Source organism: Anolis sagrei, chromosome 1 (genome assembly GCF_037176765.1).
Source record: "Anolis sagrei isolate rAnoSag1 chromosome 1, rAnoSag1.mat, whole genome shotgun sequence".
NCBI classification, from domain to species: Eukaryota; Metazoa; Chordata; class Lepidosauria; order Squamata; family Dactyloidae; genus Anolis; species Anolis sagrei.
In genome coordinates, this window is record NC_090021.1 from 178,533,319 (window position 1) to 178,552,388 (window position 19,070).

The window sequence follows — 19,070 nt, forward strand, 5'->3', positions numbered from 1 at the left end:
CTTGCAATGCAAGAGCTGCCAATTCAAGCAATGCTATTCAAATTACATTCAAAAGGACCATCTGTGACTCAGACACTCTCTGGTGTTCTAGCTCTCCCATTTCTACCCAACCTGCAAGGTCACTAGTTCCTACTACCAAAGGAGCCAAAACGAACATTGGAATTTGAAGCCGTTGCTGGGGACGTCTATACATTTGGCTATTATCTGGATTATTTTTCCTCTTTCATCTGCCATAGAATTAACTGTAACCGAATTATTAGAGTATATGTATGATTACAGACACACTAAAATTGGCAGAACGAAAAAAATCAAAATAGTCGCTTGTGTTATCTTGCCATTTCTTGTGTAACTTATTAACATCATTATCCTCTTGTTACCTTGAATGCCTAAAAGTTCAACATCCAAAACCTGCTGGTGTTACAAGACACTTTGTATATGGTGTAGCTTGTAAGCGAGTTATTAGAAATAACATTCAGGAACATACAATCTTATTTCGTACATATTTACACTGAAGTATCACTTCAATCCAGCTTATTCCCAATGGGTTTGTACTGAGTTTCAGACACAATTTGTTTTATTTTCTAACAACAAGACCGGGGGCAGAGAGAGACAGGAACAAAGGCACAAAGCTTCACTTTCTAGTTTTCTGTCATTTGTCTACCTGTAGGGCTGTAGGGCTCTTCATCTAAACACTTGAAAAGAACCAAATCCCCTCTGATTTTGGAAGCTAAGCAAGGTTAGTCCCTGGTTGATAATTAGATGAGAGGTTGCCAATGAATATCAGATACTGTGAGATATATTTCAGAGGTAAGAACTGGCAACACCACTTTTATGTATTCTTTACCCAATGAAATTCACGAGGTCACCATAAATCAGCATTTCTCAACCTGGGGGTCACGAGGGGTTTCAGAGGGGTCACCAAAAACCATTAGAAAACATATATTTCTGATGGTCTTAGCAACCTCTTTAGAAGAGAAGGCTGAAGATCTCTCTACCTATCCTTCTCTTCCTTTTTGGAAACAGGTGGTGAATCCTCCCACCAAAAGCCCTCTTCCGCTGTGATTGGCCAGCCTGTCAACCAAGGGGAGGGCTGTTTCTGAGACTCCAAGCAGGAAGGGCAGGCGTGCTCGGCGCATGGTAGTGTGATGCGCAAGTGCGGGTGAGGGATAGCGTGCAAGGCTGGAGGGAGACTCATGCCAACGAGTCCCTTCAAGGCATGGGGGTTCTGTGTGGGAAATTTGGCCCAATTGGATCATTGGTGGGGCTCAGAATGCTCTTTGATTGTTGATAAACTATACATCCCAGCAATGACAACTCCCAAATGTCAAGGTCTATTTTCCTCAAACTCCACAAGTGTTTACATTTGGAAATATTGATAATTTGTGCCAAGTTTGGTCAAGATCCATCATTGTTTGAGTCTACAGTGCTCTTTGGATGTAGGTGAACTACAACTCCAAAAGTCAAGGTCAATGCCCACCAAACCCTTCCAATATTTTTTTTTTGGTTAGTCATGGGAGTTTTATGGGCCAAGTTTGGTTCGATTCCATAGTTGGTGAAGTTCAGAATGCTTTTTGATTGCAGGTGAACTATAAATCTCAGCAACTACAACTCGTCAATATTGCCTCCCAACCCCACCAGTATTCAAATTTGGGTGTATCAGGTATTTGTGTCAAATTTGGTTCAGTGAATGAAGACGCATCCTGCATATCAGATATTTACATTACTATTCATAACAGTAGCAAAATTACAGTTATGAATTAGCAACAAAAATAATGTTATGGTTGGGGGTCACCACAACATGAGGAACTATATTAAGGGGTCACAGCACTAGGAAGGTTGAGAAACACTGCCATAAATCAACAAGTGACTTGAAGGCGCGCACACACACACACACACACACAAGGCCGGTTCTACCATTAGAGAAATGGAAGCAGTTGCTTCAGTGTGATGAGAAATAGCAACATATTGCTGATGGTCTGAGGTTGTTGCATATGTGCCATGGCTTGGGTCCTCTAAGCAAACCCATTCCTTGAGCCTGGTGGAAGACATTGGCCTGTCAGAAGCAGTGGCATGGGATTTAAATGTCAGTCTGGCCAGCTTTTGGAGATGTGAGGTGGACATTCATCACCTTACCCTTTGCCTCAAGCAGAAAACCAGACATCCTTGATATCTTAACTGACTGACCACACTATCTTAAAAAGAGCACGAGCTGAAGGAAATCAAGCATTAAATTATCTTTTAGCTGTGGCTTTTAAAAGGGTAAAAATGTCAGTGAAATGGAATATAACTTCTTGAAGCAAAACAGCCCATTAGCAAATGCTCCTGCATCCCTTTGCGAAAGAACAAGTGCCTTCGAGTGTCGGGGAGGCAGAATGGGTTTCCTGCCATTCAGGAGTAGTTTGGTTTAATAGCTCCATGCGCCGCAATCCTCCCTCTGACAATCATTCAAAGATATTGTACCGCGTATGAAAGCTATCAAGGGCAAACTAAATAGTGCAGCTCTGTCTGTGTAACAAAGAGGGGAATGGAAGAATGACGGGGCGGAAGAATGGTGGTCAAGTAAATCTTGACCCTTTCTTTCCTGCCCGTTTTTGATGGCCATCACCCTGACTGCCACCCTCCCATTGGCTTCCAGGTAATTGCTGATAAAAATGCACTATTACAGCAAGGAAAAAGGGGATCTGGCCTTCCAGATGGTGCTGAATTATCACTCCATGACCTCTCACTATGTTCTATGCTGGCTCAGGCCGATGAGAACTGCTATCCAACAATATTTGGAAAGCCACATGTTCTGCCGGCAGGACATTCAGAGCCACATGTTTGAAAATTCCCCATCCCAAAAATACTTTGTGCAGACAAAATAACTGAATCAGTGAGAAGCCTTTGCCTAAGATTTCTTTCTGACATGCTGTTTTGCTATCAGCAGAGAGTTCAACACACACGCACACATATATACAGCATTGGAAATCCAACGTCCTACAAGGTTATCCCACACAGTCCCTCCTCCTCCCATTTCTAAATTTATTTATTTATTTATTTATTTATTTGGTGCATTTGTTAACCGCCGCTCTCAGCCCTAGGGCGACTCGCGGCGGTGTACAACATATAAAAACACCTTTCACAATAAACTACAACTACAAAAACAACATATCCCTAATACATTATCATCTAATTACACTAAATTAATCCGCTTCGTCTTATCATAGAATCATAACCAATCTCGTAGTCTACATTCCGTTCCAGTTGTCATTTCCAGTTACTGTAGCATTTAGTTAAATGCCTTCTCGAATAGCCATGTTTTCAGGCTCTTCCGGAAGGACATAAGGGAGGGCGCCTGTCTGATGTCCACAGGGAGGGTGTTCCACAGCCGGGGGGCCACCACCGAGAAGGCCCTCTCCCTCGTCCCCGCCAGGCGTGCCTGTGAGGCAGGCGGGATCGAGAGGAGGGCCTCCCCAGACGATCTCAAGGTCCTCGTGGGCTCATAGGCCGAGATGCGGTCCGAAAGGTATTTTGGGCCAGAACCGTTTAGGGCTTTGTAGGATAACACCAGCACCTTGAATTGGGCCCGGTAGCAAATCGGCAGCCAGTGGAGCTGGAACAACAAGGGCGTTGTATGCTCCCTGCGTCCTGCTCCCGTTAGTAACATGGCTGCCGCGCGCTGGACTAGCTGAAGCTTCCGGGCCGTCTTCAAGGGCAGCCCCACGTAGAGAGCTTTGCAGTAGTCGAGGCGGGATGTGACCAGAGCGTGTACCACCGTGGCCAAGTCAGACTTCCCAAGGTACGGGCGCAGCTGGCGCACGAGCCTAAGCTGTGCAAATGCTCCCCTGGTCACCGCTGAGACCTGGGGGTCCAGCCTCAACGATGAATCCAGGATCACACCCAAGCTGCGAACCTGCGCCTTCAAGGGGAGTGCGACCCCGTCCAGCACAGGCTGTAACCCTATACCCTGCTCGGCCTTGCGACTGACCAGGAGTACCTCTGTCTTGTCTGGATTTAATTTCAGTTTGTTCGCCCTCATCCAGACCGTTACAGAGGCCAGGCATCGGTTCAGGACTTCGACAGCCTCCTTAGTAGTAGGTGGGAAGGAGTGACAGAGTTGGACATCATCTGCGTACAGATGACACCGCACCCCGAAACTCCGGATGATCTCACCCAGCGGCTTCATGTAGATGTTAAACAGCATGGGGGACAATATAGAGCCCTGAGGAACCCCACAGGTCAAAGGCTGTGGTGTTGAACAGGAGTCCCCCAATAACACCTTCTGGGTACGACCCTCCAGAAATGACTGGAGCCACTGCAGAGCAGTGCCCCCAAGACCCATTTCCGCAAGGCGCCCCAGAAGAATACCGTGGTCGACAGTATCGAAGGCCGCTGAGAGGTCCAGGAGCACCAACAGGGACACACTCCCCCTGTCTAGCTCCCGGCGCAGATCATCCACTAAGGCGACCAAGACCGTCTCGGTACCATGTCCCGGTCTGAAACCAGACTGTGCCGAATCCAGATAATCCGTGTCTCTCAAGAATACCTGGAGTTGTGAGGCCACCACGCTTTCCATGACTTTGCCCAAGAAGGGAAGATTGGAAACAGGCCGAAAGTTGTCAAATTTAGTGGGGTCCGATGATGGTTTCTTCAACAGCGGTTTTATAATAGCCTGTTTTAGGCTCGCTGGAATCTTGCCTTCCCGAAGGGAGGCATTAACCACCACCGTTACCCACTCAGCCAATCCCCCTCTGGCCTCCCTCAGAAGCCAGGATGGACAGGGGTCTAGGATGGACGTGGTGGGCCTCATTCCTCCAAGTATCTTGTCCATATCCTCGGGCTTCACAAGCTGAAAAGAATCCATCAAAATAGGACAAGCAGGTGCTCGTGTCACATTCTCGGAGACTGCATTTAACGTGGTGTCCAGCCCAGAACGGATCAAAGCGACTTTGTCTGCAAAGAACCGAGCAAAAGCTTCACAGCGCGTGACCGAATTGTCAGGGCTCCCGCTTGTGGTGGCGGGAGTTAAAAGACCTCTGACAATCCGAAACAACTCCGCCGGACGGTTTTTTGCAGACGCAATAGTGGCCGCAAAGAAAGTTTTCTTTGCGGCTTTTATTGCTGCGGCATATGCCCTTAGGAAGGACACAAACCGTGCTCGATTTGGCTCGCTTGCAAAACAAAAAGGAAACTATGTATAATGGAGCCCCATCAGAGGACACAGGAGAACTCCTCCCTACATCCACCATACATTGTTAAGAAAGTGTTTCTTAAGTGTAAGGAAATGAGGGAAAGAAGATGTCCAGAGATCATCTTCCGAGCTCAGGAATCACTATGAAACTGGAGAATGTGGGGGAAAACACATGGGATGGGATCTGTCAAATTTGCCAGTATTGAATCGCTTCACTTATGTGGAGTAAGGGGCATTCCTATGGGCAGTATCCTACCAAGCATAGCAGGTTTGGAGAGTAAAGCCTAGTATCCCCAAAGTATCCCCAAAGTGGTATCGAATTAAGAGTAGTGGAAGATAACATGATATATGTTACAACAGCTATGAAGGAGTAAGAAGGCTGCAACAGATCGAGAAGCCACCATCATCAGGTTAACCAAGTCACTAGTTGGGACCCTCACTCTGTGAAGACTGTGTGTTGATCGGCTGTGCACTTTTTTTGTGTCAGGAGCAACTTGAGAAACTCCAAGTCGCTTCTGGTGTGAGGAGATTGGCCATCTGCAAGGATGTTGCCCAAGAGACGCCTGGATGTTTTGATGTTTTATCATCCTTGAGGGTGGCTTCTCTCATGTCCCAGCATAGGGAGCTGGGGCTGACAGAGGGAACTCAACCCACTCTCCCCAGATTCAAACCTCCAACCTATTGGTCAGCAGTCCTGCTGGCTCAAGGTTTTAACCCATTATGCCACTGAGGGCTCCTGGCTGTGCACTGACCGCCACATATTTAAAAAAACTCAAGCACAGGTGTCTTCCAAGAAAAATAAAACCCTTGGAAGGCCGTCATACTGGACAACGAAGGATCGACTAAGAAGAAACAGGATTTGAGGAGGAAACCAAGTAACCCTGAAGTTTTTTCCCCAAGATTTTCCTATTTTAAATAAATGAGCAGGAACTACACTTGTGTGTGTGACAAATCTGAAAATTTGATGATTTTGGGAGAAAAGGCAAGAAAGAACAACATATATGAAAAACAAAACTATGTCCTTTATGGGACATAACGGCATGGTAACATGACACACACACCCCACATGGGATAAAGTCCCTATTTACAGTTTGAAATAGTAGCAAAACCATCCAGGAAAGTTTTCAGCATTTTGGCTGAACTAAACCGATGTGTCGTTTGTAAGGCTGCCCCAGTCTTATTAGTCTTTCAAATGACTCCAGTTTATGCCAGAAAGTTAATCTGGGGACTGTGTTTATCCCACAACTGAACTGTGGATGTGGAAATTAATAAAATGGGATGTTGATTACAAAAGGTTAACTGTCAGCATATTATTCCGCAGCTTTCTTTCATGTGGATCTTTCTTTCTAAACTGGGGGAGGTGAAGAGAACGAAGGAGAGATAACAAAGGATCAAGCAAGCAACAGAAAGATTGCAACCAGATGGCAACAGAAAAATACCCAAGGAATTTGGATCAAAGTTTGTTCTGTCCTGCAAGGGCTGCGGGGAGTGAGGGAGAGACAGAAAATTGGCACAAAGCAGATGGCAATCAAGGCCCAGGACATCCTCAAAGACTTCTGTCATTTGCACACATGTACAGGAGGCCCAACAGTAAGAAGGAAAGTGGAGTAAAAGAGTTTCAAAACCATCCCATAAATCACCAACAACAGGGAGCTTTCTAGTCAAAAATTTCTGGCTCTATAACTCTTCCGGTTTATGAAGGTTGACAGTATCAACAAGAATCCTAAAACTTACAGAGCAAGATTTTCAAACATTAGGACTATCAACACTATCAATACCAGTACCCTAAATTTAAAATCAAGTAAGAACTGAAGCTAATGGTCAACAATCCATTTTTACAGATCCAACCAATAAGATCCCACTATACATTATATTATACTATACTTTGGGGAAGGTATAGTAAACTGAGAGGTGTGCAACAACTACAGGGTCAGGGGTCCCTTTTCAGATTGGCTACAGATGCAAGCATGACCTTTCTTTTTGCTTTTAAGATTATGTGGTTAAAATATTTCAAATAAGCAACATATCTGGACAATAAATTTTAAATTAGCTTTTTTGTACGTGTCAGGAGCAACTTGAGAAACAGCAAGTCGTTTCTGGTGTGAGAGAATTGTCCATCTGCAAGGATGTTGTCCCTATGTGAGAAGCTGGAGCTGCCAGACGGGAGCTCACCCCACTCCCCAAATTCGAACTGTTGACCTTTCAGTTAGCAGTCCTGTCAGCACAAGGGTTTAACCTATTGCAGCACAGGGGGCTCCTTCTCTAAATTATCTGAAATAAAATTATTCTAATTAGCCAAAATGATATTAAGAATTACTTCCTTTTTAAATATTGTTCAGTTTCATCAGAACACCTCCATGCATTATTAGCAGGTAACACATCCCCATTTATGTCTGGTAATTTTCAGGTTTGTTTTTATATAGAAATGCACCGGGAACTTACTTAAACTGACTTTGATTGATGGTATTTTGACTGTGATATTGACAACTACTATAGAATGAAAAGTAACTAAATTTAGTCCACTATCAATGTAACTATGTGCATGTATGTACACTGAAACACAACACCGCCTGAGCTCTGCGAGTGCAGCATTTTTCCAAATGAAGCAGAGAGTGTTTGAGGACCGGGACATCCGTAGGGATACTAAGGTGCTTGCTTATAAAGCTATTATCCTTTGCAGAAGCATACGAGAAGCTCAGCCTGTCATTGAACATCGAGAAAACCAAAGTGCTCTTTCAGCAGTCACCAGCCAATCCCTCTCCAATGCCAGAAATACAGCTTAATGGTGTAACATTAGAAAATGTTGATCATTTCCGCTCTCTTGGCAGCGACCTCTCCACAAAAGTCAACATTGACACTGAAATTCAACACTGCCTGAGCTCTGCGAGTGCAGCATTTTTCCAAATGAAGCAGAGAGTGTTTGAGGACTGGGACATCCGTAGGGATACCAAGATACTTGTTTATAAAGCTATTGTCTTCCCAACCCTGCTATAAGCCTGCGAGACATGGACAGTCTATAGATGTCACATGCAACTCCTGGAACGATTCCATCAGCGCTGCCTCCGGAAAATTCTGCAAATCTCTTGGAAAGACAAGCGGACAAATGTCAGCGTGCTGTAAGAAGCAAAGACCACCAGCACTGAAGCGGCTGTCCTCCGCCATCAACTCCACTGGACCGGCCACATTGTCCAGATGCCCGACCACCATCTCCCAAAGCAGTTGCCCTATTTCCGAACTCAAGAACGGAAAATGGAATATTGAAGGACAGGAAAAGAGATTTAAAGATGGGCTCAAAACCAACCTTAAAAACTCTGGCATAGACACTAAAAACTGGGAAGCCCTGGCCCTTGAGTGCTCCAGCTGGAGGTCAGCTGTGACCAGCAGTGCTGCAAAACTTGAAGAGGCACAAATGGAGGAAGAGAGAGAGAAACGTGCCAAGAGGAAGGCGCATCAAGCCAACTCTGACTGGGACTGCCTTCCATCTGGAAACCAATGCCCTCACTACGGGAGAAGATGCAGATCAAGAATAGGGCTCCACAGTCACCTACGGACCCACCGCCAGGATACTACACTTGGAGGACCATCATCCTCGGACTACGAGAGATCGCCTAAGTAAGTAAGTAAGTAAGTAAAGGACATGTAGCTATCATTTTGGGGTTTTCAATTTTAAGGGCAAATCAGAGTATGAATTTCTTATACAAACATTCCAACTTACAAACAAGAGGTTGGGGGCCACCTGCCAAACAAATTTTCCCCATGCTGTTTAATTGCAACCAAATGCGTGTTTACTCACAACTAAGTCTGAGTAAGTTCAGTGGGGCTTTCTCTCAAAATCAAGTGATACATGATTTGCAGCCTTTGCAACTCAAAACCTCCTGTTACTATTTTTTTCAATTCATTATGTACCCTGATTAGGAAAAAAAATACATTAAGAGAAGGAGATTTTATCTATTACCTCCACTGATTGTATCCCTTGATGGCATTTTAAGGTTTTCAAAACAACTTCAAGAAAAAAAGGTTATTACAAGTCATGAGGTCAAACAGCAGTTCTCATCACCCATCGTTTTCATTTTTTGTTTCACTACTGATTTCCGGCATTATTTAAAAAGAGCATTACAATGTTGAGTCACACCAACAGGACAGCTCCATCGAAACAAAGTTATACAATTGAGCAGTTATTTTTCTAAAAAGTGCACATTTTTACAAAACAGATATTTGGCAATCAGTAAGTTTGTCCCAGTACTAAATAACACTAGTGTTATTCCTGTTTCATTCTGCAATACATGCTTTGAAAGTAGTTGTTATACTCCAGAAACTTTGTTTTTATGGCTGCAACAAATTAGGTTGAATTGGTTGAATCAATCAATCAATCCCTCTCTCAGTTTGCTGTGAGTTTTCCGGGCTGTATGGCTATGTTCCAGAAGCATTCTCTCCTGATGTTTCGCCCACATCTATGGCAGGCATCCTCAGAGGTTGTGAGGTCTGTTGGAAACTAGGCAAGTGAGGTTTATATACCTGTGGAATGTCCCAAGTGGGAGAAAGGACTTTTGTCTGTTTGAGGCAAGTGTGAATTTGCAATTGGCCACCTTGATTGAATGGCCTTGCAGCTTCAAATTCTGGCTACTCCCTGCCTGGGGGAATCCTTTGTTGGGAGGTGATTAGTTGACCCTAATTGTTTCTTGTCTGGAATTCCAATTTTTGAGTGATGCTCTTTATTTGATGTCCTGATTTTAGAGTTTGTTTTTTACTAGTAGCCAGATACTAGTAGCCAGATTTTGTAATTTTCACGGTTTCCTCCTTTCTGTTGAAATTGCCCACATGCTTGTGGATTTCAATGGCTTCTCTGTGTAGTCTGACACAGTCAGGCCAATGTTCCAGAAGTATTATCTCTTGTGTTTCTCTCCAGAAGTCTAGTTTCCAACAGACCTCACAACCTCTGTGGATGCCTGCAATAGATGTAGGCAAAACATCTGGAGATAATGCTTCTGGAACCCATACAGCCCAGAAAACTCACAACAACCCAGTGATTTCAGTTATGAAAGCCTTCAACAACACAATTCTTCTCTCGCTTTATCTCTCCAAAAGAAACACAACCCTTATGTAAAACTTCAATGCTGTTATTGTTGTGTGCCTTCAAGACATTTCAGCCATGTAGTGACTCTAGGGCGAACTTATCATGGGGTTTTCTTGACAAGACCGTTTGTTCAAAGGGAGGTTACCTTTATTTTCCTCTGAGGCTGAGAGTGTGTGACTTGCCCAAGGGCTCCCAATGGTTTTACATGGCTGAGCAGGGCTCTGAACCCTGGTCTGACGCTCCTTCAACACAGCTGAATAAAATCCCAAAGCACCCAAACACAAATCAAGGAACATGAAAGGCACTGCACACTACTTCAACCAGAGAAGTCAGCCATAGCAGAGCACCTGATGAACCAGCCTGGACACAGCATATTATTTGAGAATACAGAAATACTGGACCACGCTAACAACCATCATGTCAGACTACACAGAGAAGCCACTGAAATCCACAAGCAGGTGGACAATTTCAACAGAAAGGAAGAAACCATGAAAATGAACAAAATCTGGCTACCAGTATTTAAAAACTCTAAAATTATAACTGTAAATAAAGAACACAGGGGAACTCCAGACAAGAAACAATCAGGAACAGCTAATCACCTCTCAACAAAGGATTTCCCCAAGCAAGAACAAGCCACATCTAAAATTGTGAGGCCATCAAATGCAAATCAAGGTGGCCAATTGAACCATTCACCCCTAGCTCCAATGGGCAAGAGTTCTTTCTCCCACCTGGGACTTTCCACCAGGTCTGTGGATCAGTTGGCTGGGAGTCAGCTGCATTTAGATCACTACTGACCAAAAGGTCATGAGTTCGAAGACAGCCCGGGTCAGAGTGAGCTTCCGACCAATTCTGTGTAGCTTGTTGTCGACCTTTTCCACCCAAAAGACAGTTGCATCTGTCAAGTAGGAAATTTAGGTACCACTTATGTGGGGAGGCTAATTTAACTAATTTACGAGGCCATAATAATCTCCAACAAGCATGCAGGGAATGAGGAGTATTTCATCACTGTCGCAGATGGACGGTGAAGTGACAGCTCCCCTGGTGGCCAGAAAAAGTTGGAATGTTAAGTAGCCTCTGACTGTCTGTCTATATGTGTCGTGTGTTTATGGCATTGAATGTTTGCCATGTATATATACACTGTAATCCACCCTGAGTCCCCTGCGGGGTGAGAAGGGCGGAATATAAATACTGTAAATAAATAAATAAAATCTATATAAATAAAAATGTAATGTTCATTTGTGGGATAAACATAATTCAAAAACTACTGGACGCATTGACACCAAATTTGGACACAAGACACCTCTCAGGCCAACAAGTGATCATCACTCATAAAAACGCCAAAAAAAACACAGCAGAAGGGACTTAAAAAGCAAAAATAAAATTACATGCATGCGCAAAACCACATATATACACAAACAGACATATATACACATATATATGCATATACACACACAAAACACAGACAGAAAGGGGAAGGAAGGAAGGAAGGAAGGAAGGAAGGAAGGAAGGAGAGAAGGAGGGAAAGAAGGCAGGAAGGAGAGAAGGAAAGAAAGTAAGGTAGAGAAGGAAGGAAGACGAGAAGGAGGGAGAGAAAGAGGGAAATGAGGGAAAGAAGGAGGGAAGGATAGAAAGAAGGAAATGAAGGGTAGAGAAGGAAGGAAGGAGAAGGAGAGAAAAAGGGAAAGAAGGAGGGCAGGAGAGAAGGAAGGAAAGAAAGGTAGAGAAGGAAGAAGAGAAGGGGGATAGAAAGAGCGAAAGAAAGAGGGGAAAAGAGAAAGAAGGAAATGAAGGGTAGAGAAGGAAGGAAGAAGGAGGGAAAGAAAAAGGGAAAGAAGGAGGGCAGGAGAGAAGGAAAGAAAGGTAGAGAAGGAAGAAGAGAAGGAAGACAAGAAGGAGGGAAAGAAAGAGGGAAAAAAGAGGGAAGAAGAGAAAGAAGGAAATGAAGGGTAGAGAAGGAAGGAAGGAGAGAAGGAGGGAGAGAAAAATGGAAAGAAGTAGGGGAGAAGGTGATAAAGGTAGAGAAGGAAGGAAGAAGAGAAGGAGGGAGAGAAAAGGGAAAGAAGGAGGGAAGGAGAGAAAGAAGGAAATGAAGGGTAGAGAAGGAAGGAGGGAGAGAAAAAGGGAAGGAAGGAGAGAAGGAAAGAAAGAAAGGTCTCTAGAGAAGAAGAAGAGAAGGAGGGAGAGAAAGAGGGAAAGAGGGAGGGAAAGAATGAAAGAGAGAAAGAGGGAAAGAAGGAGGGAAGGAATGAAAGAGAGAGAGAAGGAGGGAGGGAAGGAAGGAAGGAAAGAGACAAGGAAGGATGGAACCAAAGAGCAAAGGAAGTGAGAAAAGAAACAGGTAGAGAAGGAAGAAAGAAGAAGGGAAAGAAAAAGAAGGAGGGAGGGAAGGAAGGAGAGAAAGAAAGAAAGAAAGAAAGAAAGGAGAGAAAGAGGGAGGGAAGGTTGGCCACAGCAACGCGTGGCAGGTACAGCTAGTAAAACATATAAACCCAATTTTCCTAGTTTCCAACAGGCCTCACAACCTCTGAGGATGCATGCCATAGATGCAGGCGAAATGTCAGGAGAGAATGCTTCTAGAACAGCCCAAAAAACCTACAACAACCCAAAATCCTACATTATCTGCTTTGAACTGGGATATATGGCACTGTACACTCGGATATTCCAGTTCAAAACAGATATTGTGGCTTCATATTCTGGGTTATATGACTGTGTGGAAAGGCTCCGAGACTCATATTCCAATACTCAAAACAGTATAACAAATCACTTTCCCGTTGCACGCAAGTGAGTACAATTCACTCTATTGTCAGTGAAATGCACATCGATACAACTCAGGCAAATAGCTTAAGCTGTACGCTCTTGTGAAGATAATAGAAGATTATTCATAGTCATTTGACGCTATTGTGGTTGGATCGATCTCACCAAAGTGTTGGTGGTTAATTCTGCACGAAGGCTGTTCGGTGCGTGGCAGAATCTTGAGTGCCTACATATGTTTCGGCACAGACAACGTATGGTGTGAAATATTAATGATTTCACATCTGCCTACCCATTAACGTAAGGGCGGGCAAAAAGCAGCTCTGCCCACAATCCCAGCCGGCAGTGAGCATTGCTGGGAAGGGCAATCCAGTATCATCTGGAGGCAACACTTTGCATCCCGAGAAAGAGGAGCTCTTGATGATTTCGGCTGATTGAAAATGAACACTTCCATCTTCAGCCTTTCCAGGCAGAAAATACTGCTGTGTTCATACACTCAAGCAGCAGATTAACAACTAAGCAAGAGAAAAAAGCAGCATTGGTGAATAACTAATCCACAAATAAATTAATCGGAATGGGGAAAAAAACCTGTACCTCTCCTTTACTCATGATTACTTGCAATCACTGAAAAATCCACTGTGTGCAAAGATCAAGGATTTTTAGACAAAGCTGGGACCAAATGATCATAACCTGCCATCTAAATTTTGTCATCACATTTCTCCATTACACTATGTAACACGATTTTTGTTCCTGGGTTATTAACATTTCCCAATTGGTTCTATCATTAAAACATGGAGAAAATTCATTAAACTGCCAAAACTTTGTTTTCATGGGACATCCTGCAGCACATTTTGCTATAGGTTTTCAATTAATATCTCAGCGAGTCTCAACCAATCCAACGTATTTTGTGGCAGCCACAAAAAACAAGGTTTCTGGAGTATAACTACTTTTCAAGTAAGTACTGCACAATTAAACAGGAAATAACACTTTCAAACCAGGAACAATTTTTTTTAAAAAAAACTGTGTTATAAAGTGTTATTATATGACTACCTGCTTCCCCTAGGAAGTGAATGCTCTCAGACTTAAAGCAGAGTTTAATTCTAATGATGGTTCTGTTGTGCCAGCTTTCTCAAGGCAAAAAGCAATAGAAAGTCAGTAGATTGATTGGCAGGTAATTTTAAATTAACTACTGCTAGGTGCCTCAAGTGGCGTGAGTTAAATCGCTGAGCTGCTGAACTAGCTGACTGAGCTCCTGCTGTTAGCCCCAGCTTCTGCCAACCTAGTAGTTTGAAACATGCAAATGTGAGTAGATCAATAGGTACCGCTCCGGCAGGAAGGAAACAGCACTTCATGCAGTCATGCTAGTCACATGACCTAGCAGGTGTCTATGGACAACACCGGCTCTTCGGCTTAGAGATGGAGATGAGCGCCACTAACCAGAGCCGGACGCAACTAGATTTAATGACAGGGGAAACCTTTACCTTTAGACAAGATTAAACAAAACAAGGGTTGTTCGCATGTGTTTATCTGTCACAATAATTCAAAGCTGTGATCCCTGGAACAGTGCTTGTCTACAGGTGACTGGCTTCCAGACCACAGCGAGTTACACAAAGAAGGGAGGGAGGGAGGAAGGCAGGCAGGAAGGAGGGCAGGCGGGAAGACAGGAAGGCAGGAAGGAGGGCAGGCGGGAAGACAGGAAGGCAGGAAGGAGGGCAGGCGGAAAGACAAGAAGGCAGGCAGGCAGGCAGGCAAGAAGGAAGGAAGGAGGAAGGAAGGAAGGAAGGAAGGAAGGAAGGAAGGAAGGCAGGAAGGAAAGCACGAAGGCAAGAAGGAGGGAAGGAAGGAAGGAAGGCACAAAGGCAGGAAGGCAGGCAGGAAGTAAGGGAGACAGGAAGAAGGTAGGAAGGCACGCAGGAAGGAAGGCAGGCAGGCAGGAAGGAGGGCAGGTGGGAAGACAGGAAGGCAGGAAGGTGGGCAGGCAAGAAGGAAGGAAGGCAGGCAGGCAGGAAGGAAAGCACAAAGGCAAGAAGGCAGGCAGGAAGGAAGGAAGGCACAAAGGCAGGAAGGCAGGCAGGAAGTAAGGGAGGCAGGAAGAAGGTAGGAAGGCACGCAGGCTGGAAGGCAGGCAGGCAGGCAGGAAGGAAGGAAGGCAGGCGGGAAGGCAGGAAGGCAGGAAGGCAGGAAGGCAGGAAGGCAGGAAGGCAGGAAGGCAGGAAGGAAGGAAGGAAGGAAGGAAGGAAGGCAGGCAGGAAGGAAGGAAGGCACAAAGGCAAGAAGGTAGGCAGGAAGGAAGGCAGGAAGGGGTTGTAGTCAATAGATACACTGGGGAATAAAACCATTCTAATCCTCAAATCAAATAGCACTGCTTTCAAGCATTGCCAAACACAAGCTAGCCCTGGATGAAGAACACATGCCCTTCGAAATTACTGGACAGAAACTCCCAGCAGCCCTTCCCAAAACAACCAACAATAAAGAATAACGAGTGCTGAAGTTCTACAATGTCTAGAGGGTCACATAATTTGGACCCCTGGACAAGCCACTACAAAGTGAAAAGCAAACACGTATGACAGCTAAGCAATGCAGACAGAAAGTGTGAACTCTTGTTGCACCTTTGCAACAGATGAATATTCAGTCTACTTGAGAGAGGCGAGTTTATCTTTGTCTCGGTGAGTCTCAAAAGGGCTACAGGATTTGGACCAGTATGGTTACTATGTGTTTTGTTGGTGGCTATTCCAAAACCAGATGTGTTAAAAGCATGTAAACAAGAAGCATCGAACAAACAATGCTCGGTGCTAGCCAGAGCAGACCCACCAAAACGAGTGGGGCTTATTCAGTCACCACTCTCTGAAGTCCCATTGATTTCTATATATAGAACCAACATGGGATTTAGTCTCTTATAGGCATGCTGTTGTGATATAAGTGTTATAAGGTACAAGAAAAAAGTTACAAAAGGAAACTTGGGGAGGAGACTCTGGACATGCCTAGCAGCAGCTTTAATAGTTCAGTGGTTGCACTTTGGAGGCTCTGATTCCCTCCAAAGTGCATCTCAAGGCAGGAAGTGTTGTGTGAAGGAGATCTTACAGGAAACCGTAGCATCATGTGAACTTTTACCATGTCCTCCAAGTAGTGCCATCCCGGGTCCCTTCCACTGAATAAAATCCCACATATTCTGCTTTGAACTGGGATATATGGCAGTGTGAACTCAGTGCAAAGCAAATATTGTGGGATTTTCTGCCTCAATATTCTGGGTTATATGGCTGTGTGGAAGGGCCCATAGAAAACATGGGACAAAAGCCATAGAAAAAGTATGAGAAGGGATCATTGTTGTTGAACAATTCTTCTTCTTAGGTATATTGCTGTAAAACCATGTCTGTATTTACTCGAGAGTCAGCGTGGGATAGTGCCTGAGTGTTGGACTACGGTCCCTTCCACACAGCTGTATAAAATCCAGATTGAACTGAGTTATATGGCAGTGTGGACTCAACCCAATTGTGGATCGTCTGCCTTGATACTCTGGGTTACACACTGCTTTCCCAAATAGCAGACAAACTTTGATCTTCAGAACAACTGGACAACGCGATTGGGTAATGATTTTAGTAATGAGACACCATGGATTTATTTTATTGTATGAAATGTTATTTATGTTAAATGTTTAAATTGTTCTTTATTATTATAAGCATCGAATTGTGCCGTTTCTAAACCACCCTGAGTTGCCTTTGGGCTGAGAAAGGCGGTATATAAATATAGTAAATAAATAAATAAATAAATAAATTTATGGATTCTCAGGCACATAAAGCATAATGGTGACACAGTATTTTTCTTCACAGCACTTCCTAGATATTGTTACATTAGGTTTTTACTATTATGAATAAATACAACTGTTGTTGTTATTATTATTATTATTATTGGTTTGTTGTAGGTTTTTCGGGCTGTATGGCCATGGCCTAGAGGCATTCTCTCCTGACATTTCACCTGCACTTTGGCAAGCATCCTCAGAGGTAGTGAGGTCTGTTGGAACTAGGCAGAAGGGTTTATATATAACATTATTATTATTATTATTATTATTATTATTATTGTAAAAGCCGAATGTAACAATATCCAGGAAGTGCTGTGAGGAAAAATACTGTGTCACAATTATGCTTTATGTGCCTGAGAATCCATAATTTTATTTATTTATTAACCATGTTTATATACTGCCTTTCTCAGCCCGAAGGAAATAAAATAAATAAATAAATAAATAATAATAATAATAATAACAATACAGCTGTGTGGAAGGGCCCTATGATTCTGGAGACCAGGATTTAAATCCCTGCTCAGCCATGGAAACTGATGAACTTGTCTCAGGGCCCTTCCACACAACCCTATAACCCAGAATATCGTGGCAGAACATCCTATAATGGGCCCTTTCACACAGCCCTCTATCCCAGAATTGTTGTTCATTAGTTCAGTCGTGTCCGACTCTTGGTGACCTCATGGACCAGCCCACGCCAGAGCTCCCTGTCGGCCGTCACCACCCCCAGCTCCTTCAAGGTCAGTCCAGTCACTTCAAGGGTGCCATCCATCCATCTTGCCCTTGGTCGGCCCCTCTTCCTTTTGCCTTCCACTTTCCCCAACATAGTTGTCTTCTCTAGGCTTTGCTGTCTCCTCATGATGTGGCCAAAGTACTTCAACTTTGTCTCTAGTTGAAGTAATAATACTCTATCCCAGAATATCAAGGCAAAAATCCCACATTATCTGAGTATAGACTCAGATAACCCAGTTCGAAGCAGATATTGTGGGATTTTCTACCTTGATGTTCTGGGATAGAGGGCTGTGGGCCCAATATCTGCTTGTAATTGGGTTATCCGAGTCCACACTGCCATATATTCCAGTTCAAAGCAGGTAATGTCATACTCTCTCAGCTCCAAGTCACACTCTCTCAGCCCAAGAAAGCCCACGTTAACCTCAGGTTGGAAATGACTTGAGGGCACACAATAATATGGAGTGGATGTGTCCCGGGCGCATCTCTGGGCATGAGCTAGAGCGCCCGCGCGTTCGAACGCTTCTGCCTGGAAGCCAGACACGCGTGTCTGCGCGTCTCGTGTGAATGCCTACCTTGATGATGCTGCTGCGCCTGGGGGCGGCGCGCGCGGCTTCCAGGAGGCCGGCCTCGTGGGCGTCGGGCAAGACCCCGCTCCGCCGCTCCCTCCTCCGCCCCGCCAGGGCAAGAGGATCCAGCAGCTCCGCGTCCTCCTCGCCCTTGGGCTCCATCGGGGTCAGAGAAACACCCCTTCCCACGAGACGGCGACACCGACACGCGTGTCCTCTCTCTCTTACGGCGCCGCGGGGGCGGAGTCCTCCATTGGAGTCATGATCCGAGAGTTGCAAACTCTCTTTCTCTCTTTGTCTCTCCCAACTTGGACAATGAGTTTCCCCGCGAGGGTCCGTCCACACCTCTCCTTTTGCTTATTATCGCGCTTCCACACCGCTTCCTCCTCCTCCTCTTTCTCCTCCTTCTCCGTCTCCTTCTCCTGGCGGCGCCCAAGAGGAAGCCGAAAGGAAAGGAGCGCAGCCAGGCTCTCCCGCGCGACCCTCCTTCTGTTGTTGGGCTTGTTTTGACAGCGGAAGCCTGACCGGCAGGCGGCGCAGCCAATCACGGAGCGTTTCGAGATAGCCCCGCCCCTCTCTGGGCGTGGCCACAACAAAAAAGGGTTGTGGGTTTTTCAGTCTCACTTTCCTTAACATATTCCTAGATTAGGTTGCTGTGATTTTTCCAAGCTGTATGGTCAACTTCCAGAAGCATTCTCTCCTGACGTTTCGCCCACAGATCTCAGAGTGTGTGAGGTCTGTTGGAAACTAGGCAAGGGAGGTTTAGATGTCTGTGGAATAATGTCCAGGGTGGGAGAAAGAACTTTGTCTGCTTGAGGCAAGTGTGAATGTGGCAGTTGGCCACCTTGATTAGCATCGAATGGCCTTGCAACTTCAAAGCCTGGCTGCTTCCTGCCTGGGAGATGCTTTCTTGGGAGGTGTTAGCTGACCCTGATTGATTCTTGTCAGGAATAACACTGTTTTCAGAGTATTTCTTTTTATTTACTG

General features: G+C 44.8%; 1 protein-coding gene across 1 annotated transcript in view; it reads right to left on the minus strand.

Annotated features, from left to right (window-relative positions):
- Positions 1-18,588, minus strand: part of PLCL1 (phospholipase C like 1 (inactive)) — a 283,836-nt gene extending 265,248 nt beyond the window's left edge. Inside the window, exon 1 of the mRNA XM_060781101.2 lies at positions 18,090-18,588. Coding sequence (XP_060637084.1) covers positions 18,090-18,245 — 156 coding nt within the window. The 5' untranslated portion in view covers positions 18,246-18,588. The remainder of the gene's footprint in view (positions 1-18,089) is intronic.
- Positions 18,589-19,070: the final 482 nt, after the last annotated feature.